Genomic DNA, 24897 nt, shown 5'->3' on the forward strand with positions numbered 1-24897 from the left:
ATCTTGTAAGAATTCCATTAGATATCAATTTTATCTTCCTATTAAAACTTCTACATCATTGGATCTACATGTCCTATCAACTTCTGTCATCTAATCATCTTATGAGTTGCCAAAAAGTTAAAAGCTCAACTGGGATTATCTTATATAATTTTTTTTTTTTTTTTTTTTTTTTGATGAATTTGTCATGAACAGGGCAGCTTCTTGCAGTAAATTATGTTTTATAAAATGGTTTAAGTCGTTTTTTAAGTCTGATTTGATTTAAGTCGTTTTTTCTTATCAATCATAATTCATAACATGGTTTCAATGTCCAAATGTCGAGGAAAAATCCATCTATCGACAAAATATCGGTCACATGGCTGACAGATTCCATGGGATGTGAATTATTTTATTATTATTATTTTTTTTTTTTTTAAAGTGGCCTGACTCCAAATTCTCTCGAGTTCACAAATTATCAATCAAGTCCAAACCGGTTTTCGAGGTGTGGTCAAATTATTCCAAATTCCATGCTAAATGCATGGAATCCGACACGAATTATCAATCGCGTCCAAAGGCAGAAATTCCATGCTAAATGCATGGAAGTTCCAGAGACAGATCTCTAGCCATGCTTTTAATACCAAATCTCTCCGGAAATTCGTCGAGATAGCGGTGGAGGTCGAGCTCCATAATCGCCTTCTTCCTCTCCTCTCCATGACCACTACTCAAAAATCCGTTCTTGATCTGCAAGACATACTTCAGAGATTTGCATTTGATAATATCTGCAAAAGTGCATTTGGGTTTGACCCAAATTATCTTTCCCCTTCATTCCCACAACCAGAAACAGAATTTCCAGTCGCATTTGAAGCAGCTACACTACTAAGTACTATGCGATTTGGTTCAATATTCCGATGGATATGGAAATTGAAAAGGGCACTCGATATTGGGTCTGAGAAGCAATTGAGAATAGCAGTTTCAAAAGTTCGTGAATTCGCAACTAATATTGTAAGAGAAAAGAAGAAAGAGCTAGAAGAGAAATCTTCAATAGAAACAGAGGATCTCCTCTCAAGAATCTTGAATTCCGGCCATTTAGTTGAGACATTCGCTACAGACATGGTCATCAGCTTTATCTTAGCTGGTCGGGATACTACATCTGCAGCATTGACATGGTTCTTTTGGTTAATTTCCAGGAATCCTCGTGCCTGAAGGGTTTGATCATTACGATGAGGTGAGAGACATGGTATACACCCACGCAGCTTTCTGCGAGTCCATGAGGCTTTATCCACCAGTTCCTTCTGATGGTAAAGAGGCAATAAAAGATGATGTGTTACCAGATGGGAATGTGGTGAAAAAAGGAATGGGAGTGGCATATCATCCTTATGCGATGGGGAGGATGGAGCCATTGTGGGGGAAAGATTGGGCTGAGTTCCGTCCTGAGAGGTGGTTGGAAAAAGAGGAGATTACCGGAAAATGAAAGTTTGTGGGAAGGGATTCATACACATACAGTGTTCCAAGCAGGGCCAAGGATTTGTTTAGGGAAAGCTATGGCATTCTTGCAGATGAAGGGGGTGGTGGCCGGAGTTATGAGACAGTTTAGGGTGGTGCCGGCGGAGAATGGTTTTGAGCCGGTTTTTGTCGCTTACTTGACTCCCAAAATGAAAGGAGGTTTCCCTGTGAGAATTGAGGAGAGGGGTGGAGAGTAGACTTGCAGGTCATATATATTTGGTTAATTAACCAGTGTTCTGGTTTTAAACTCATATGGGTCCTCCCCCACCCTCCCTTCCTTCCTTCCTTCCTTCCTTCCTTCCTTCCTTCCTTCCTGTCCTGTCCTGTCCTGTCTGTGCACTCTGTTTTTCTCTTAATTAATAACTATTATATGATAATATATTATACGATAATATATATATATATATATATATATATTATATGGCCATGTTTGTATATTGATTAATGGGATATCTAGGGGGTTTTCCTGAGAGTAAAGGGTGTTAAACGGTTTGATTTCGATTGGTTTGATTCAGTTCGCAGTGTAGAGACTTAGTGGTAGAATCAAAACTAAACTATTATTGATTAATTAATGAAATTCTAAGATGAATGAGAACTTCTTTAAATTTTGAAATTGATGCAACCAAACGTTTCTGGACCAAAAATCTATTTTTTGACACAATCAATTCAAAATTGAAATAGAAATCATACTAAATTATGCCTATACAGTTTAATGTAATGAACCAAAATTAAACCGTTTTATTAAATAGCGATACGATTCATAAACGGTTTTATTAATGCATTTTATTGATGCATTCAAAAACCAATTCTCAAAGGAAAAGGCAATAGCAATTATTTAACATAAAATTTACTCTCATTAAAAAATGTATAAATAATTATTTAATATAAACATATTTCATCTTTTTGAATTTTAAATAATTGTTTAAAAAAAATGTAAACAATTGCATCAAGGTGGGGATGGAGGCAAGGAGCTATGAAGATGTCCAAGGTTCAAAATGATGTTATTTATTTAATATATATTAATCTAATTTAATTAATTTTAATAATTTTATTTTTAAACCAAAATCAAACCATTTAACTCCAAACCTTATTTTCGAAATCAAAATCGAATCATTTATTAAACCAAGAAAACAGTTCTCTTCCCAATTCCATTGAAGAGTACGTCCCAGTAAAAGCATTGTTTCATAACTGGAGACTCACTACCTTGATTGTAGGTAAGGGTGTCAATTTCAAACCGAAACCAAATACTGAATCTGAAACCGATCCGAATTAATCAAACCAAACCAATCCAAATTAATTCGGTTCAAACTCGATTTGAGTATGTAATTTGGTTTGGCTGGGTTTTGGTTTAGGGTGAAAGAACCGCTGTTTCAAACTGAAACCGAACTGAATTTCTCTTAAAACCAAAAAAAAAATGAAAAAACCTAGAATCGTTAAGAGAGATTTTTATGGAACCGAGTCGATTCTCGGTTTGGTTTTGATCCACCTTATAACAGGAACCAAGCTGATTGACACCCTCAGGTGTAGCCCACCACCCAACGGCACTGAAGCCAAACCCATCACCATTCTCCCCACCGCCTTGATGCATGATTCTACAACTAAACTTTTCTATTCTTTTGGCAACCAAACACAAAGAAGAAAAAAAAATCTTTTCATTTAATTTTCATTCTTGTCACAGTTGAAATTTGACTAGGCATGTGGATCTAGATTAAAATCCAAATTATCCGAAAAATAATTATCAATTTGATTTAGAATTAAAACAAATTAGAAAAGTTGAAATTTGACTAGGCATGTGGATCCAGATTAAAATCCAAATTATCTGAAAAATAATTATCGATTTGATTTAGAATTAAAACAAATTAGAAAAATGGATTGAAAACATAGAAAAATCCGGTTTCAAAAACCTTTAAAAAATATATAAAAAAAATGGCCCATGCAGGTTTTGAACCTGCGACCTTCGCGTTATTAGCACCACGTTCTAACCAGCTGAGCTAATAGGCCAGAGAAAACATGATTCCACGTTTATATTATTTATCATATAATATCAATTATTTTCATAGTAATACTTTTCATGGGAGGTAGAGCGGTCATTTCGTCCATCCCTGTGTCTAGAGGTGTAAAGGCTACATTACCTTCTAGGCTTCTTTTTCTCATATAATATGCTCAAGTGTTTTTTGTTCAGGAGGAGCACGGTAGTCATTTCATGCCCTCTTCCCCCTGGTGCAGTGGCTCTGAACAGAAAACTTTGTTCCATATAATATTTATAAAAATTGAGGTACCCCAAACATAATGGTATTTTCTAATTGACAACCTTCCCTCAAAAGTGTCAATTGATTTGTAACTTATTTTATTTTTGTTGTAGTATTCTTTTTTCATCTAGTAAAAAATAAAACATGTCATTTAATATATGTACTAAAAAAAAAAGTGTAAGACAATGACAACTTTTGAATAATCCGATGAAAAAAATGAATAAATCGAAATCCCAGCAATGACATGTTGTTGACAAGATCTTTGGATTTCTCCAAAGATGATGTTGAAGATAGGGCTGCTCTGAAATGAAAAGAAAGAGAAAATTCTAGGCAAATTGTGCAAAGACAACTTGGTATAATGCGCAGATTTTAATGGCTCTTTGTAAACCAAAAGAAGTAATGCATGGACGTTGTGGATAGCTTCGTCTCTAAGCATCCCACAATTGAGCTAATTGAGGGCATCTTCTTTCAATCCTATGATTATGTGTGGAGCATCTGTCGTTTGGAATTGGAATTTCGGGTTTCTCTAATTTCTAACTTTACCATCCTATAGAGGTGAGGGGAAGAAAAAAAGGGTAGGGGAGAGGGAGGTGACTTAGATCCTCTCCAGCTGCTGAGCATCTCACCTCACATCCGGCAGTTAGGACGACCTAAAAGTCTGCATTCATGTGTTGGAGTGCATGCTTAGGATCTCCTAGACGTTGCATGCCACATTGGGTGTCTTAGTGCTGGAGAGGATCTGAATCCAAGCAAACTACAGAGAGGTGGAGAAGGTGACGGAAACCCATAGGGATCATGGAGCCACAATGCTGGCCCGCAAGGATAATTGAGAAGTGGCTGACAAAGATTTTATATATTCAAAATGTAAACAAATGATAAACCTTAATGGAAGCAGTAACAGCGAAACATAGTGGTAGTGGTAGTGGTAGTTGTGGTGGTGGTGGCGACCGCGTTGCTGGGGTTGAGTTTAGGTAGAATGAGAAAGGATTGAAAATTTGAAACAAAGTGAGGCAGTCTTGGAAATAAATAAGGTAATTTTTTTTTTTAGTAAAATTAAAATAATCTTTTTGAGTGGAAAAACTAACCTAATGTGAATTTACCACATGTTTTTCTCCTTCCAACTGAATAAATGTATGCTAAGGGCAACTGAAATAAGGTTACAAGTTACAACCAGACTTACTCTTTAAATAATTTTGAAAATCCCTTCTATACTCTTTTTTTTTTTTTTTTTTTTTTTTTTTTTTTTTTTTTAATACTTATTTATTTTTTACTTAAAAAACTTTTGGAACTAAGACTGAGAAATAATCAAAAGAAGATTACATGTTCTAAACAAACCAATAAACATGTCATTCAGACAATCCCAAACATAATACAACAAAAGTGAATACCTCAGCATAGTTTCTCTAAAAGCTGGTACCTACATATATATAATATATCCACAAAATAAAAATAAAAAGAAGCATATTTTAGTGAAATTGATTGATTTTGGGTTGAGGGAATTGTTCTCTTTCAAGTGGTTTGATGGTAAACCGGAGCAAGCCTCTTACCAAATCAGTACTGTTCAACCCCACCCACATGTTTTGTGAAATCTATCTACATCAGAACTATAACCCTAGCATTGGCCACAAATGATGAATGCCAATGTGGAGATTTAATTTTTTTTATTTTATTTTTTGGTACAGTGATGAATGCCAATGTGGTTGCGAGTTTGAGTCAAGAAATTAGATAAAACTGCATATAACATGGTTCTAATTTCGATCCCAATACTTCATCAAGTAGTAAAAAAAAAAAAATATCACACCAGGGTAAATCCATCTGATCCAGATCCAAATCAATATTGGTTGAGATCGATCCCAAGTTTCAAAACCTTGGCATACATTATGATACTCCCCAAACCCCACAGTGTGGCGGGAACCTTGAGCACTGGAATTAATACTTACAACCAGTGTATCAAGTACATTCAGTTAATACACTCAGTTATAACCCAAATCGAGCTTGCTTACTCAAATGGACTTCAGGATTTCCAAGTGAAAGAACCGGTCATTGAGGGAAAATGGCTTAAATTCGTTCCCCTCACACGTATTAATGTAAATGTTTCCAGAATTGATAATTTTTAAGGTCCATACGCCATAGCCCAACCAAGTAAAACATAGAAACATGAAGACAGTGATTTCAAAATTGTTTTGCAAATTATGCATTGCAAGATTGCACCAATCAAATTATTGACAATCATAAAATACAAGATGGTAATATTGAACTCCTCTGCTTGGAAGGACCAAAACCATGTGAAAAAAGTAATGCCATTAGTATCAAACGAAAATCAAGATCCACTATTTATTAGCCTCAATGAATTCTTTGTACTCTTTTTTCATTTTCACCCCTGATACAGTCCTGCATATACGGCAGAAATAAAGTTAGTGACCACAAAACTGTATGCATATAAGAACATTGCTATGGACACCAGGCGACATTCCTAGAGAATCTTTTGATTGCCCTTGAAAACCCAAGAGTTGTCCTAGGACTGCACCCATTCTATATAAAGCCAAGAAGAAGTGGCACCCTTAGTGTTTTCTCTACAATAAATATGCACAATAAGCTGTTTATAGATTCATATATAGAGTAAATTGAAGTCCATGGTGCAGTGGTTTCAAGCTGCAAACCTGCATACTTAAACCCACCAACATCTGGACCATCAGATTCCAGTGCATCAATTGGCAATTTAATAGAGCATGAATAATCATCCAAGCTGAATCAGTTCTTTTCATGAATAAAAAATAATGAAAAACATTGATTTCCAGTTAATTTTAGAGCCTCATAGGGGGATCCCTTTCATAGAATTCCGACAACCTTGGAAAAACAAACTTTCTAGTACGCTTCCACAGTGCAACAATCACACACTTGAAAGCAATTGATGGAAGGACAACTAATGAGAACCAGCCAAGAAAGCATGCAACATCCAAACAGACATGATAACCATGGATATGAATTCCACTGGCCAAGAGTAAGCAAACAAACCTGAGCATTTCTTTGTTCTTGAAAAACTGCACACATGGAGTACCCATAATCCCGGCTGCCTCTGCAATCTCTTGATCTTCCTCAATGTCGATTTCAACAAAGTGCACATTTTGATCGAATTCGTCTATCACCTGCAATAAATGAAGTGATATATCAATAACTGTAAGCAGTATAACATAGTGGGGCAAAGTCCAGACTGCAGTACACCAGCAACCATGACAGATAAAACATTTACATATTCCATAACTCATCAGCCAGTGGACCCCATCAACAAATTGCAGGAGCTAGTTATCCAAAAGTTTCTCTTAATTCCCAGAGAAAAATCAGATGCTCAGGCCCAAAATGAAATGGAATATAAAACTAAATTATCAGCTTGCACTAACATAGACAGAAGGCAACTTCACCAGTTATACAGAGAAGCACCACAGAGTGGTTTAGAAGGATATCATGTGGTTACAAGGGTGCAAATTGGAAAAAGCATTGGATATTTCCAAATGTCTAGATTTTCTTTTAATGCTTTTGCCTACACTTCTTATTCGTTTAATTTAGTAGAACTTTTTTTTTGGGTGCGGGGGCTATGGTACCTTGCTTAAAATAGGCTTCAAGGTCCTACATGGACCACATGTTGGTGCTGTATATAGCACACATATAAGTCTTGGACTTTCATGATACAACTTCCTCAGAGCATACTGCAAAACCCAGTTCAAGTCAGCAATTGACTTATAAAAAAATATAAATAAATAAGGAAATGGCTAAATGTATGGAGATGGTAAAAAATTTACCTGACCCTTGTGCTTTGTAAGAGATATATCAAAACCCTCATGTACATCTCTATCTGTGAGTTTCTTCTCAACCTCTTCAGTTTGGGGCTGTTAAAAAGACAATTGCTTAGCAACGACCGAATATTCTACCAACAAAGAGATCCCATCCACTACTGTGAATATAGAGACACAAATAGCTACATGCTTCCATGCAAGTTTGCTTTAGTTTTCCTTCAGTTGTTTCTAGAAACACAGATAGGGGTTGAGAACAGCATGCCACTGAAATGGACTCCTGAAACAACACATAATAACAACAAAGATTTATACCAACTAAATAGGGTCACCTACATGGATCCTTGCCCCCCAATCAGCTCTATTCAAAGTCATATGTGGTAGAAGGCCTAGGATATGCATGTCTTTCCTCACCACCTCTATAGAAAAATCAGTATTTTCACTACTTTGTAGCATCCTTCAAACATAAGTCGTCTCAGAAGAAACATGGTAAAGTTCATTTTGTTATTCAATATGATAACATGCACAAAAACAGATGGAATTTCTCTCATAGGTATGGTGGTTACTTCAATAGCAAAAATTACCTACCTCAAGTCATCTAGTTGGATTTTTCATCACAACTAAGTGGGCTCTCAATTATCCAATGGTTTCACATTACAGTTAGTTAAGTTTAAATTTTTAAATCAGAAAGATACAAGATCAGAGGTTAATGGAATTCGGATTGAACTAATGTAAGAAGAGAACCAACAAGGCTTCGTCAAGCAGATTTCCACCAGTTGTACCACATCGGCAGAAACACCCTCAATAATGGCACTAGTGAAATACATTCTGATCAGCAGCTCTAACAATTTTGAGTGCCATCAGTTACAATCTAAAGGAATATACCGTCAACAATGGCACTAGAGAAGATGGTTTCTTCCATTTCTCTTAATTCTATTGGCATTTTGATGCAGAAACAAGGTTCCAGAAGCAGCACCACAGGAGAAAGAAGCTAACAATTGTCACAAGCATTACAGCCAGTTTTCACTGTCATAGACTCATAGCGACCATGACAGCCTGCATCTAGGTGGTTTCCAGATTTTGTTTTGCTTCTATTTTTGGGTAAGACCCAAAAGAGTCCTATGTGGAGTGTTTCTGGAAGATCAGTTTCTTTAAATTTTTATTGTAAAGCTTATCTTGATTTGGAATTATTTCATTCCGTGCTGATTTGGTTTCTCGTTTCTTATTCGTTGTTACCATAGTAAGGTAGTTTGGAGCTTTCCATGATGGAAGGTCATATTTCCTATTGGGTGAATGATGTAAAGTCTCTTTAGCCAATCATTTTTTAGAGAAGCTTTAAATATATGCAATGGCCATCGAATCAATTTTAAGAGTTTAGCTATTTAGTTTCAATCTGATTCTGTAGATTCAGGCCATAGTGTTGTTCACTCGGTGGATTCTGGTTGAGGCTTAGGTGGGATTCGTAGCCTGTTATCTATCTTCCCTCTCTATCTATTTCTATCCTCCAATCAAGTTTCAGGTCAGATTTATCTTACCCCACTACCTGCAGCTATATTGTTCAACAGAATTTATCAGTTTCAGATTTGCTCTTAACTTGGATCCTGGTTTCTGAATAGTTTGCATATAAATTTCTACTATATTTTGACTTTGATTTGGATTCATCAGTTATCATATTTAATATTCAGTCAAAACTTAAAATCCTAATCTTCTAAACGATTTCTGGGTTATCCTTAGAAACAAATCTGTTTTATTTTTCAATTGACTTACATTGCTGATTCTGATTACAGTATACAGCTACATTCTCAGTTTGATCTAGTGGTGTCAGCTGGTCTTGGTCGGGCCTACATTGGTCCTGCACAACTGAGGCCCAAGAACGAGACCCTACTGATTATGTATTCGGTCCTCAAATCCCTAAACTGAGACTGATTGTTTATACTTTATCGACTCAGTCAAATGTCATTCTTGGCTTGCCACTGCAACTTGGGTAAACCAATTAAGAGAGAGAGGAGGAGGGGGAGGAGGAGGAGGATAGGGGATACCCATTAAGGATAGCTCATAATAAGAACCCAACGTATTGTACCAAAAAATATAAGAACCCAAGAACACAGAAACTCGATATTTATAATCTTGTCCTTGACTTAAGGCACCATTGAAAATTCCAATTGCCTACAGACCGCCCTCAGACAAACTCACTACCATAGACTGATTTCATCAACTTCATGATGCTCAGAAACAGTCGTCCATCTACATTTTCATGTCTCAATAGTATTCCTGCCTTTCCTCCCTAATTGTACAAACGGACTTGGCATAAGGAGGCACCCAAACGCAAATGTTGCAAGAATAATACAGCATTAGACAGCATGAGAAATGTCCCCACCACCCCCACCCCAAAAAAAATATGAGAGAGATTCAGAGTTCACAAGCAGTTCAAATTTACAGATGGATTTTCTAACGGAACTAAAAATAATTACTAAACCACCCCCTTCATGAGCTTCATACCACAAACTCTCTCCGAACAGATATCCAATGTTTCTTTCCTCTTCATTGACATGTTTTACCATCCATCTCATTTCCACTCAGCCACCTATTTAGGAGAACTCATATAGCTAAGGTGATTAACTATCAATTCAACCCATAATCAGTTTTTGAAAAAAGCCATAAGCTTTCCAGAAAAAGAAATTGATATGATAAAACAGCAATTCCTCCTGATATAATGAGTTCCTTTGAGAAAGCAAGAATATAGAACAGCATTGGAAATCACATAGAAGTCATAAAATGAATAAAATAACCATAGAAGTAAAATACCTGGTGAAACTCAACAAGCATGTTATTGCTCACAAGATATCTCTCAACTGATAAAGCAGCTACACAACCTGATCCAGCGGCAGTTATGGCTTGCCTCCATTCATGATCCTGTTAACAGAACAAGATAATGAAAACCTAAAATTGATTCCTAGTACACCAATATACTGAAAGTGGGTCAAAATTAGAGGACCACTTGGACCTATTTAGGAAAATATCAAGATGGTTACTGTCAAAAACAAACCCTCTGTATTAGTATTACTGAATAGTGAAATAAATGTGCATTTACATAGAGCCTTATGGGCAGCTCCCCTGCATAATATATTACTATACACGTAAACCAAGGCATCAATTTGAACCATCTAATACATGATCCAACTTATGATGGTGCAGATGGATAATTTAGAATGACATGATCATTATCACAGAATATAGTTCCAGAGTTTGGACAGGTGAAAAGGGTAGGTTTATTGCCTGACAAAATTTTGGAAAGCAGATCAATAAGATCATCTGGTTGATAAGGTATTTGGAATGTGCCTCCCCCAAAACCCCACAAATTGAATAATGGGACACATGGAATGAAAGGCCCAAGTAAGGTAATAAGGTAAAGGTGTCATAACAGAAGTAACAGAACAAACGATTAAAATTGAACTCGGAAAGAGGATTCATTATAGGATAGCATTACCTGTACATCTCCAGCTGCAAAGACGCCTTCTACAGAAGTTTTTGCAGTACCTTCCTTCACCACCACATAACCAGCTCTATCAAGTTCAATTTGCCCTTCTAACAACTGACTGTTCGGAGTGTGACCTATGCCATAGAATAAACCTTTAGCTTCAATGACTGATTCCTCTCCTGTGTCAACCTTCTTAACTAAAATCCCAGACATCTGGCCTTTAGTATTCCCAACGACATCCACGGGCTCTGTATTGAAGTGCAAGGTAACATTTGGATTGTTGAAAACTCTGAAACATTCGCCATAATCAACCTGTTAAACAAACATTCAGGGAGTTGAAAATTTATTATACAAATTCTTAATTGACAAACAATTAACTCTCAAGAGCCATTTCCCCCAATAAAAACATTCTAAACAGTCAAGACAAACACAGGACACATCTGTGTCAAAGAAAACATTACAGATTAGCTATCAAGCAATTCTTGACCGGAGCATGTGTCGGATAAGGGGTATATAGGCCCTGTAGTTATGGTCTACATATTTGTTGAAGCCACCAAGAATACTCGGAGTACGAGCATTTGATCACATGTTCTGCAATAGAATGGTTTATGCAAGGGGAGACGGAAATCAAAGTAATAATAACACCACTTTTTCATCCACAACAAAATAATATATTAATAGAGGAGAAAAGGGAGGAGAACAGAGATAGAGAGTACAGAAAATAGGGGAGAACTCTTCAACAGCCCCAACAAATCACCGCCATGCAACTTTAGCAATGATGAAAAAAGATGAGAAGGAAAGGTAGGATTTATTTTCATCATTTCTTAACTGTTTGAGAATCAAAATCCTAAGCACAAAAGAATTAACAAGGAAAGATTTTGGTAGGGAGCACCGGGGATGAGGAAAGGAGGGAGAAAAAGAGAGGGATTGTGATCACTGGTGATTGTCTATCACCAACAACACCTCTGTCTACCTCCAAGGAGGGATATCTTTTAATAATCACTAAGGCTCTGGTTGATTCAATAGAAAATATTTAATGATGTTACATTTTTATTTCGTTTACTTAAGATATTATTCATAAATAAGCAAATATTCCCCTATTTGAATCCAATAAAAATAGTTTCAAAATCAAATTTTGATAGGATAAAATGTAAACCCTCGAGTTCAAGAACAACAACTGGATTTTTGGTTGTATGGACGATTTTCAACTTTCAAATGCTGAGGCTTTTCTCAATTCTGAAATTTTCTAAAAACCAAAAGTGAGATAAAATAATCTTTTGTTTTGATGTCCATACAGTTATTTTCATTCCAGAGATTCCCGCACTTTAAAATAAGTTTGACCGGAACATAACTTTGTCATTACAACTCAACTTTAAGTAACCTTCGACTTGTTGGAAAGTTAGTTTTGTGCTCTACCTAACACAAAAAGTCTCATGTAAAAATAAAATCATTTGATCAGTCAAACTTATTACAGAACAAGAACATTTCTCTAAATGTTGATTTTTTATGACTTGATGTGACTTAGTGTTGATTTTTTATGATTTGATATGGCTTCATGTTGATTTTTTTATGAGATAAGGTATATGTGGTATATTAAATAATGTTATAAAAGAGGTGAAATAAAAAAGAACACTTGGGCACCTTGTCACCCAAGCGTTTAGGCACCCCTCCACCACCTTGGGTCACTTGGCGCCTTGACAACTATCCATTAATGATACAATTACCACCCAAAGATGACCCCATCCCTATCATATGGCTGGATTTTGTGGCACTCAGCCATGCCCAAATAAGGCCGAATCTAAGAGCACTTACTATTCAATAGAATCTTTTAACATAGTTGAAGAGTGTTAGAACAACCCCAAGGGGGTAGCCGAGTTGGCAAGGGACCTTCGCTTCAGGAAGCGTGTGGTTTTGAGTTTGACTCTTCTTACCTCCTTGGGGCCACTCACACGAGGGTGTTTAGTGCTCTTCACTGCTTTCAGTGAAAGTTGAATGGTTCTCACTCAACCCTGGTATGACCCGGTCTATGCAATTGTGATTTGTGAATCAATATGGACCCAAAGAACTAGTCAGGTTGGAGGGCCGGATGCCCGTCATTAGCAAAAAAAAGGAAGTATGCTAGAACCATGGTTCAAGATTTCGGCAAGTTCTTACGAAGCATTTTGGTTTCGCAAGGCATCAAAATGAAATGGCATGCAAAATACAAAGTTTCACCAAAATTTCAGTTGAAATTGTTTCGAACCTATGTTATAACTTATAATGCACTGTTTCACACGAAATGCTTCGAAATTTCACCAAGGTTCAACAAAAAAGCTTGAAAACTCCATCTTTCTTCCTCTTTAGGCCAAATCATCATCATACAAGCTTGCAACAGTGCTTGGGCCGTAGAGGAACATAGTGGAAGCGACGATTTGCCACATTGTTAGAAGATTTGTGCAAGATCCAAAGTTGGAGGTATATCATTTTTCCCAAAAACCAAGTTTTGCAAAAAAGAAATTGGATAAATACTAGGTGGTTGCCATTCAATTCATATGTTATGCATGGTAGCCCAATCCATGACTTCACAGAGCCAGTATTCATTTTTTTTTTCTTTCTTTATAGGAACAAAATTTAATTTTATTGCAACAAAAATTGCTCAAAATAATAGGGTTAATACTTAGTGTATGGTGGTCAACTTTATATATGTTGGAAACTGTTGGCCAATCGACGGCCACATAGACACCCGCTAAGTCCCCATCTAGCTGCCATTACTAAAGATTTCTGGGCCATGTTTCCATCCCAAGGAATCATCTAATTAATCCTCGATATGTATTGGTAGTAAACTATTTTACAACTTAATTTACCTTCCATTCCATTTACAATATGGTCTGCTTTTCATTCCAAATGGCAAGAACTAAGAAGGGAAAAAATAATACTCAAATCACATAGTTGTCAGGGCGATCAACTGGGCATCAAGGTGGGTTTCCAAGGGCTGGGTGGTCACCCACCTCATTCTAACTTAACAAGGCATTGGGATGCCTAGGCGTCATGTAAGGCGCCTAGGTCCCTGGGCGTCATCTAAGGCGCCTAGATCCCTGGGCAGTCAATATTTTTTACTTACGCAATTCTCCTCTAAATAATGTTGTTTCTAAAATTTTTATTGGCTTTTGCACAAGTTTGCATATTGATGAGAAGCATGGGATCATTAAGTACAAAAAAATAATAATTAATTAATTAAGAAAGCAATTGAACTTCTCTAGTTCAGTTCTCTTGTCCTCCTCCACTTGTTTATTCACGTTTTTTTTTTTTCCCTCTAAATACTGTTGTTTCTAACATAATGTTGTTGCTGTAAACATAATTATTATTGCTATACAATACCAGGGCGCCTTGTCGCATAAGTGCTTAGGCAGCCCTCACGCTTTGGGTTGCTTAGGCACCTTAACAACTATGTCAAATCTTTTTTTTCAAGACTGCCACCAAAAAGCACAAAATCACGATAAAAGAAGCAAATATTTTGCTCAGAGAAATTACACGGCCACATAATCTTTTCAGTGAACCAAACACTGGAAAATCATAGAGGACTTAAGGCTAGATTAGAAATCGAAAAGTTGCAGAATTCCATAAGACTTGAGACTGTGTATGAAGAAGAGTTTTTGGTCGAAAGAGAACTAGTAATGGAAACTACCTAAAAGTTAACAGTAAAGAGAAAAACCGCTTAATTTAAACTGAAAGAATAACAATGGGGAATAATTAAAATCTATATACAAGAACAAAGGGACAAAACAACACTTTATCTCTTGTTTAACTTAAATGCCAACACTAGGCTCTACAAAATTTTAATCCATCCAAAAAGATAAACAACAAATAAAAGGGAGAAAGAAAGACTTGCATCTTACTCACCTATCTTGCATTGCTTTAGATGCCCTTAGTTGGTCTCTTCGAACAAGTAAATGAACATGACGGGCATATTTAGTAAGATACAATGCTTCCTCAGTAGCTGTATCGCCTCCCCCAACTACAGCAAGAACTTGCCCCTTAAACAGTGGTGATGCCCCATCACAAATTGCACAAGCACTAATTCCTCTACTCCAAAATTCATCTTCATGAGGTAACCTGAGCCTTTTTGCAGTAGCTCCTGTGGCTACAATAACACTGTGGCACTTTACCTGAAAAAGAAACCAAGTAGACCTTAAGCAACTAATAAGCATCAAAGAAGAGACCTTAACAGCAATTGTTAAAGCAAACACCAACTAATACGAAAATAAACAAAGAAAGATCCGTTATGCACAGAGATTTAACAAGGTTCACACAACGGTGTGGTGTGCTACGTCCTCGGGCAAAGAAGAAGATGTTTCACTATGTAGAAGAGAGATTACACCCAAGCAGCAGCGAGAAAACTCGCCCTAAAACCCTAGCTCTAAACCCCCCCCCAAATTACAATGACTTGCTCAACAAAACAATAGTACATTATAAACTCCTCCAAGTCGCGGGTCGCGGTCGATCAGGTCGAACCATACCGCACCCCCATACGAGATCAATGTTGGACTCTGAGCTTGGGCCTATCAGCCCAACCCCTTTGCTTCCATCACAGATCTTAGAAAACTTCTCATTCCGGTCGCCACCAAAATATGTCGGAGAGGGTCATTCTTCAAAACGGGTCAAGAATTCGAGACAAACTTAACAACAATTATGAATGATACTAGACAAGTTCACAATTAAAAATCATAGTGATATCCAGGTGCTCAAGGTCAAGCATATGATGCCCCATTAGAATTAAAGTGATATTCATCTGTCGGACTCGTACTCAATTCAGCATCAAAGGCCATTGTTTATTTTGTGTCAGCTATTGTAGTTTGGCAGCTTCGTTAAAAAAGAAACAGGAGAAATTTGAAATGAGATGCCTCAGTTCTCCCAAAGATCATAGTGACATTGTGGGAAATTCTTCTTCTTCTCGCCCCACCCCCCACCCAAATGAGTAGCAGGACTATTAGGGAAAGAGGGAGCAAGAAAACATAGTTTCAAGAAATTTTCTTCTCAATGCCAACTAATGCTCAGGAGAAAATTTCAAGATGCTCTTTCTTTTCTGTTCTTTTTCTTTCCTTTCTTGCCTTGCCATTTCTTGTCAAACAAAAATGGCAATAAAAGCTTAACCAGAGTAAAACCCTCCTGAAGTATGTGATGATATCCCTGTATGCTCGTTGTCCAGCAAGTTCATCCACCATTGACTTAGCAGAACTCAGCACCCATTGGAACATGGGAGTTCATTGATGTAACCAGGAATCTCAACTCTCTAACAAGATGAACAGGCCTCCAAGTTTCATTGGCTGCTCCTAAAAGCACCCAATAATGACACCAGAATCACCTTCAACCAATAGAATATGAAAACCATGGGACTTATTTTCAAGTTTAACTCTCTAACTTTTTACACGGGGTTCCCTACATTCGCTCCCATAAAAATTCAGATTTAAGTAGAAGTCAAGTAGGGTACCTGAAATTGATTTGAAGGTAGAAATAGAATCTGGGTCCAGAAACAGGCAAACCAATAATAGGGAAAACAAGGCTAGTGTTAAAGTAAGTGTCACGATGAGGAGGTTTGTAATGATTTAAGAATCTGAGAAACCAGGACCAAAGAAGAAGAAAAGAGACTGCCAGGAGAGCATCGGATGTGTCCTATCTCCTCCCCCTCCATCTCATATATAAAAACCACAGAGTTACAACTTACAACCAAATAAGGTAAGCAGTACCTTGAACAGCAAGAAAACAGAAAATAAATCCTACTCTAATTAGGAAAGACAATCTAGCTAACTAGGAAAGAATAAACCAAAGATAAAGTCAACTAATCGCAATTGGGACAAACCCCCTTATCGTGACACTTACTTTAACAGCTAGAACAAACACTATTTCAGCAACTGTATAAGAATTAACCCTAAACTAGAAACTGAAGTTTCTTAATGGAAATAGAAATCGCAGGATGTGTTAAGAAATGTGACTTGAAACTTGATAATGAGAAGAATTTAGAAAGAGAAAATACCAATCAGGAATCCACCTGATTCGTAGGGCTGGAATCCCACCCATACACTGACCTGGAGTCCACCAGGCATTATACAGAATTCACAGCAGCTAGATACTCCTGAATCCACATGAGTAAGGTCTAAATCCACATAACCTGAACAGCAGAAAGCTTCTTTCATTCATCAAATCGACCTGCAGGGTTGTCAAGGGTTCGAGGTCTCGGTTTTGCCCATGGTTTCGCCCAGGCCAAAAACTGAGATCTAGTATTTATTTCCAAGACAACTCAAGATGGGTTTCGGTGGCCATAAGGCCAAATTAGCCCCTGAAACTTGTCATCTAACCTATTTTAGGCCTTCTAAACACAATGGAAACATTAGATTTTTAAAAATCAAACTCGAAATGGTACTTTGACTTCAGACCCTAGGTTGGTAGTCTATTGCATTTCCACACAATATCTAGTACTTTTAGAACACATAATTCAAGTAAAAGTGTAAGAAACTTAATTGGGAAGTCCCATTCAATAACTTTAAATAATAAAGAAACAGGACTGAATTAACTAACCCTATTCCAGCAAACTAAGAACAACCAATAACAATTAAATAAAAAAATAAAACCAAACTAGAGGAATTTTGGAGCCATAGGCTTGTGTGAAGGCTTCTGAGCTGGCCACAGGCTTATATGGCCTTTTTCCTTCTCTTTTGCTGCTGATACTGCCAAAATTGTGCATCACAGTCAGAGCAAATAGAAGGTAAAAAGCATGCCCTTTAAAACCCCAAAAGTAATTATAACTCAGAGGTCTGATTACCAAGAAAATGCCAGCAAGTGACTTGAAGAAGAATTCCACAGATAAACCTCAAACCCAAAAATCTTGCTCGAAGAGGTCCCAGTGGACATGAAGTGCCTAGTGTACTGGCATGCTACTTCTTCTTGAAGAGCAGGCGCCAAGAGGTCAGTGGATTGACTCTTGTCAAATGGGTGTGTGTGTATTTAGTGTGTCCCCACCCCCTCTCTCCCTCTCCCCCCTACGCCTCTGGCGTGTGTGAGTAAAGTACCCTTGGGCAGTTCCATAGGGAAAAAAAAAAGACAGAGAGGACAGAATTTTTTTTTTTTTTAATCCATCAAAAGAATTTGTCTTTTGATATTCTTCACATCATTTCTGAAGCAATTCACCCCTGCTCCCTAAGGAAACATCTATTATATTGGAACGGCAAGCCCAAGACAAGAAGGATCAGCAAGCTCATTGTCCCTAGCCATGTCCCAAAGAATAAAATATGATTTAAGTGATAACATTTCTTCTTTCTAGGCATGAACATGTTTTCACCAATAATTGAAGTCATTTGCACGCTTTGAATGTAATTCAAGAACAAAGAGGGGGTAAATCTAGAACATGTCAAAAAGAAGAATGACCGTCTCAATTTTGATAAGCACACTTTGGGAAATCCAAGCTCCCCAATACCCACTTATATTAAGAAGAGGAGACATATGACGCTGGCAAAATCATCTCTTGCCTAATATGAATCAATGCTTCATGTAAGGAAGATGTGTGGTTTCTTTAAACTTTAAAAAAAAAAAAATCTGACTTGTCCATGACTCTCCATTATTTGCGGAGGAAGATTCAAGAAATTCCATTTATTTGTGTTTGGTGTATTGAAAATGCCGTGGAGGACAACAATTTTTCCAACAGTATTAGGGACTAACATGCAGATTCAAGGTTTTTGTAGAACCACATCCTAAATACTGCCAATAAAGATGCTTGCTTATTTGCTAAAGAGAATGCAGGGGAATGATTCTTCCAAATCCGAAGCACAGTTATAGTATCAGTTTCAGTCTCAGCTTCATTCTTGGCCTAAATCATGCCAATCTCTGATAAAATTCAATATTTGTTGAAACAAGAAATTCATACAAGCCTTAATTGCACAAAACGTCGAAGATTACAAATTTGCATAGATAAAGAAAAGGAAATTCAAAAGAATTTAAAAACATTTATTGGAAGAAATTGCTAATAAAGGGATGTACCCAGTGCACGAGGCTCCCACCATTGTGGGTCAAGGAGGGTCATAATATACGCAGCCTTACCCCCACTTCGCGGAGAGGCTGTTGCTTGAGATGAACCAGCGACCACTAGGTCGTAATGGAGCAACCTTACCACTTATTGGAAGCAATTGCTATCTTCCTACTTAATTTCATAAGCCAATAGGCAATCAAACAAACAAATAACTAATTACATGAAAGCTACATAGTTGAATATCTCACCTCACGTTCACTACTTCTTATGGTAAAAGGATTGCTTTTCACATCAATATATTCCACATCTTCTTGGTAGAGTTCTGCTCCCCAACGCTCGGCTTGCTTCCGCATCCTAGTGAATGAAATGGACAAGCAATGTGATTATAATCTCTGACCACTTCAATACTCAATTGAGGTAATAGAAGGTACCCACGGCACAGAAGGAACTTCAAAGGATTAATTCATTTACCGATCCATCAAATCCGGCCCAGTTATCCCATCAGGAAATCCAGGGAAGTTCTCCACTTCTGTGGTAGTCATCAACTGACCTCCAGGAGAACCACCTACTTGATAACCTTCAAATACAAGAGGCTTCAAATTCGCCCGGGCCGAATATATTGCTGCCGTATATCCAGCAGGGCCTGAACCTACAATCACCAAATTCTCGACGCCCTTGAACGTAGCTGCAAGAAGCCCAAAAATTAATTTAGAAAAAAAAAAATGAGAGAAAGAAATCATCCTTTCTTTCCAGAAAAGGAAATTCAAACAATGTAAAACGTTCCCTTCAAGAATTGAACAAAGTAGTACAGAGTGCTCATGACCGCCGCATACAGGGGGGAAATCAACAGGGAGAGGGCTAATGAAGAATCTCATTTTAATCGAAACAATTACAAAGCTATAAGCAAAAATAAGTACGGAAAATCTAAAAAACAAAACCGTGCATGAAATGATTCAATGTTTAAAATTACACACAGGCGAATTCTGTGGATACAGAAGATGGGAAGGGAAGACCGAAGAAAAGGTAATCCGTACCTGAGGAGGTTGGAAGTTCCTCTGTGGATACAGAAGCTCTGACTGGGAGAGGGGAGACGATGGATAGGCGAATTCTAACGGAGTTGAGCCCAAAGGTGCGTTTCCAAGTGACGAAGTTGAGGCTGTTGAGGGTAGAGAAGGCTTTAGAGAAGGTAGGATGAGAGGGAGAAGCCATAGCCACTCTGTGAGTTAAGGTTCCGACTCCTATCCTCTCACCCATTTGTTTCAGACCATACACTCACTACGCTCCAATGCTGTTTGAAGGAACAGCTCCGAGAAGATTACGTATTCAAGATTTCATTCTCTCTCTCTCTCTCTCTCTCTCCAACTAGTAAAAGAGAATAAGGGGCTGCTTTTCCTCATACGGGTATGGCTGAGCTGTTGGGAGTTGGGACCCCGATCCTATTCAGTGTGACTGCGCTCATCCGACGGCTAGCAGCGCTCAGTCACATATTTCAAGTGATCCTCAAACGTCAGACTCTTACTTGAGGTATTGGAGAGGATCTTTATCCGATCAATATTTTTTTAGATATTAAAAAATGAAGAAAAAATGGTTTACATAGGGAATGTAGGGGTTGTGCCGAGACACAAGAAAAGGTGAAAAAACCATCCCACTGCATTCCCATCTACCATGAAATGAAAAATGACCTCCCACTTGATGCTTCAGTAGTTCAGTATGTCCTCTTGCTCATGGAGTGGCCATGCTCTCCCAAATAAAATACTTCTACAAAAATAAATTAAAAAGTCATGTTTATTGTTCCTCTCTCATGCATTTTTCATGTTGGTCTTGTTCTGTTAATAAATGATGGGTTATCTCCACCTAACATCTTTTGGGAATTGTCTTTTTTATGCATTCTTCCGTGTTTAAGGGGTGTTCGATTTGTCAAACCCTACAAAAGTTTACTCCCATTTTATTCGAGGGAAATAGAAATCAATGGAATGTGTTATCAAATGGGATCTAAAACAATTGTGTCTTATATACTCATATTTATGCATCATTCTATTTCTAAGTGAGTAGTAGGCAACCTTTATAGGCTTTTTGTTTTCCTCATTTATGAGGATTTACTTGTCTAATTTGGTATTAATTATTTTTCAATTTTATGGGGCTGATTTCTATTTAGAAAATTATTTGGTTTGATTCCTGCACCTTATTTCAGTGAAATAGAAATCAAATGGAAAAGAAATTCCGAAATAACAAAGGTATCATTTCAAGTTTGAAATTGAAATTTATTTCACCCTTGCTTTTTCATGAGCTCATAGTTAATTTGATGGACAAACCAGTAATTTCATGTTAAATTAAACACCATCTTTCTTCTTCTCATGATGGTCTCATAGTCTCACTGCCACCACTCCCTACCCGCCCCACCCTGCCTTGATACCGCTCCCCCAGTTGCCACCCTCTCCCAAAGAAATATAGAGAACATATTCTTAGAAATTGAACTACCAAAAATATTTCTTATTCTTGATATATTTCAGATGCATTGGAGCTCAATAAAATCTCCCTGCAAGGCCTTCACAAAAAATAAATAAAAATAGTAATAATAATAATAATAATGGATCAGTTAATTTTGAAGAAAATATGAATATATTTAGTGACATAGTGACGCTATCTAATATTTTACAATCTATTATATTTTAGAAAGAAAGAACCCTGCTTGCTCGCACATGGCTCTACACTTAGACATAGTTGGACACAAAGATTGTACTGCCCTCTCCGATGCCTCCACGTGACCTCTCATTGACCTGCACACTAATGCAAAACGGATAATGTTCTCTTGCCCTATAATTTAATACCCAATTGGATTCATGTGGTAAATATAGTGGCCTTTACCAAAAAAATTAAAAAAGAATAAAAAAAATAGTTATAGAGGCACTTTCCAACTCAAAATTGATGGGGACGCACCCTGAAAGTGATTTCAAAGTTCGAGCGCTGAACAAATTTCCATTTGGCAGATGTTGTTCACAGTGTCTTAAATTTAAGGACTTCACTTTTAGTCCCAAAAGGGCCAAAACTCATTCAAAAAGTATGGAGTTGTTTATGAAAAGAGAAAATTGCATTGCCACCCCCTGAACTTTGGTCTTTATTCAATGCCACTCCTTGTATTTTTTGAAATACCAAAGACACCCCCTAATAATTTAAAATTTTTAAAATCCATCTCTGTCGTTAGCCATCCCAGTTAACTGTTGGAAGATCTGTTAGTTTTTGTTTAAAATGTCCAAAACACCCTCACTCAAGGTGATTTGACCACCTTACCCTTACCCCTTCTTCTAAACCAAAACCTGCAACTCCCCTCCCCTCCCCTCCGACGAAGGTTTGCGGCTACCCATGTTTTCTAGCGAAGGTTAGCCTTCACTAGTTGTAATTTTAGATTTTCCTAAATGTAAACACGAACCAAACAAGTGTTTAGAAGCACAATGATCTCCGCAACGGCTGCACTGGTGGCTAGGCCATTGAAGATGCTCGAACAGCTGCGCCCTGTCGCCACATAACACCCCTTGACAGATAAGTAGGCTTACGCCGCAATGGTTTCTTGGCCGCCTCCTTGGGTGCTAGTGCTTACAAAGAACCCAGCCGGCTTCCCTACAAGCTTTTGTTCCTTCCACAACTACCCAGTCGAGTCAAAGAAAGACTTCATCTAGGCAGCCATAGATCTATACCTGGTCGGAAACCCAAATAGAAACCCATCAATCGACGCCAATTCCATCACAGCTATCAACGAGATTGATTTGTCTTTGGGAGGAGCCTTCATTTTCTTCAAAATCTCATCTAACAGAATCTCAGGAACATGGTACAGGAAACCCTCGGTCCCCTCGATCCCATAAATCCCTTTCTTCATTCTCTTTGCCAAACCCTCCACATGGCCATACATGGAGTGGTAGACAATAAATATCTTCAACTTCGCAGCTGGAGATGAAATTGTGACTTTGCCCGTAGGAGTGGCATCAGCAATGAGGGTCTTATCGGCAACGGCAATCGGAGCATCTACGGCGGTCTTCGAAGTATCGTCAGAAGTAGCTAATGGCACATGCTTTTTTATTGGGTACATAGCCGCCTCCCTTGCCTATGGTTGCAGCAACTGGAGATGGCAAATCTAGTCATTAATCCTTACCCAGCACTAGTGCTAGCAGCTAATTTTTCTTTTTCGTCCCTCTAAAATTACACTATATTTATATGGAGATTGGAGAGTGATCATCTTGAAGTAAATATTCTATTAAAGAACATACATGTTTATCAGTGTACAACAATACATTTAATCTAATCTCCCTTAGACTTGGTACATATGGATTCATGGTACCAGCCTTGCCTGAGGCAGCGCAGGCAACCGATGATTACTATAGTTGCAGGTTTTGGTTTAGAAGAAGGGGGCAAGGGTAAGGTGGTCAAATCACCTTGAGTGAGGGTGTTTTGGACATTTTAAACAAAAACTAATAGATCTTCCAATAGTTAACTGGGATGGCTAACGGCAGGGACAGATTTAAAAATTTTTAAATTATTAGGGGGTGTCTTTGGTATTTCAAAAAGTATAAGGGGTGACATTGAATAAAGACCAAAATTCAGAGGGTGACAGTGCAATTTTCTCTTATGAAAATGATATGGGTATGGACACTGGCAATCCGATGAATAAAATTTTTCACCTTAACTCAAGGTTTCAAGAATTGAGAATCGGATTGATGAATCAATTATGATCAATCTTGATTTCGAATAATTTGATTCAATCGATTCATGTCAAGAAACCTTATAATCACTGAGTTTTCATATATAGGGCCCAATTCTAGGGTTAGGGTATTGAACTTAAGTAACAACTGATGCCCATCTAGCCTCAACAAAATTCCATTAGCAACTACAGTTGCATACGAGGAGTTCCAATATTTTTAAAAGGCAGATAAAACAAACCCTAATCTGTGACCCACTCACTAACATTACTCATAATAATATTAATCAGGTTCGGTTTATGGTTGGTTATAAGGCAATGATTTCTAGCATTCCACAATAAAATAACAAGTAGTAGCGAAACCCAAGAACATAACAAGACATCCTTTTTTTGATAAAGGAAGAGATAGAATCATATAATTAAAAAAAAAAAAAAATGGTAGAAGAATCATATAATTTACTAAATGACATAAGGAACAACAATTGCCTAGTGCAGTTGGTGAGTTATAGTGTGCCAAAAAATAAAAATAAAAAACCATGCTCACCTGGTCTCAAAAGCATTAGCTTTTCTTTCATTCAAAATTTTTGATATGACTTAAATTTGAGATGAATACTAGATTTCCCAAGGAAAGTTGAAACTCCTAACCCCACCTTCAATTCCTTCAATGATTTTGATACATACTTAACTGGTGAATCTTGCATGGTGCCTTAAGTTTTCAATCATCTTCCCTCTCTCGGACTTCTATCATTTGCGCCTCTACTATAATCACAAAACAAAGAATGCACTTGACAATTTAGATTCGATTGTCGAGGAAAAAATTGTCCAAATTATAGGCAGACGAAGGGATAGAGTATAACAAATAGGTTTTGGGTATTTTGTAATATGGATATTTATTTGATAACTTTAAATCTAGTTTTTTGTAGGGAAAAAGAATGCTACCTAGTCATGTGGACCTTATGCCGAGACATAAGAGTGCATAAAATTACCACCTTGCCATCGTGAAAAAAAAACCCATGTATATAGATGCCCCTGTGCACAATCTCAATGGCTGCTGCACTAGTATTTAGATAATTATAATTATGAGGTACTACAAGGATAGTTGTATGGTACAATTTTTTTTTTTTTAGGGTGGGGGTTGGGGTGTTGGCGTACAATGTCTTGTATTCTGTCACAGTTTAACCCAGAGAGTACTGGTGCAGTACCTCCACAGGCCGGAGGAT

General features: G+C 37.5%; 2 protein-coding genes, 1 non-coding gene and 2 pseudogenes across 3 annotated transcripts in view; 2 read left to right on the top strand and 3 right to left on the bottom strand.

The window, feature by feature from the left end:
• Positions 1-210, top strand: part of LOC122074261 (cytochrome P450 94A2-like) — a 5604-nt gene extending 5394 nt beyond the window's left edge. The window contains exon 3 of the mRNA XM_042639104.1: positions 193-210. Coding sequence (XP_042495038.1) covers positions 193-210 — 18 coding nt within the window. The remainder of the gene's footprint in view (positions 1-192) is intronic.
• A 351-nt stretch (positions 211-561) lies between these two features.
• Positions 562-1676, top strand: LOC122074262 (annotated as a pseudogene).
• A 1730-nt stretch (positions 1677-3406) lies between these two features.
• TRNAI-AAU lies at positions 3407-3480 on the bottom strand. Its single transcript has one exon. It is a non-coding gene; the product is annotated as a tRNA-Ile (tRNA).
• A 2415-nt stretch (positions 3481-5895) lies between these two features.
• LOC122072764 (thioredoxin reductase NTRC-like) lies at positions 5896-20342 on the bottom strand. Its single transcript, XM_042637164.1, has 10 exons — positions 20025-20342; positions 19462-19675; positions 19239-19344; positions 14874-15139; positions 11004-11283; positions 10322-10429; positions 7526-7612; positions 7328-7432; positions 6744-6874; positions 5896-6119 (listed from the first exon to the last, which is right to left on the bottom strand). The coding sequence occupies exons 1-10, from the start codon at positions 20242-20244 to the stop codon at positions 6059-6061; spliced, it is 1578 nt and encodes a 525-aa protein (XP_042493098.1). The 5' UTR covers positions 20245-20342; the 3' UTR covers positions 5896-6058.
• A 2195-nt stretch (positions 20343-22537) lies between these two features.
• LOC122074263 lies at positions 22538-24252 on the bottom strand (annotated as a pseudogene).
• Between the last annotated feature and the right edge of the window lie 645 nt (positions 24253-24897).

Source organism: Macadamia integrifolia, chromosome 3, assembly GCF_013358625.1.
Source record: "Macadamia integrifolia cultivar HAES 741 chromosome 3, SCU_Mint_v3, whole genome shotgun sequence".
NCBI lineage: Eukaryota > Viridiplantae > Streptophyta > Magnoliopsida > Proteales > Proteaceae > Macadamia > Macadamia integrifolia.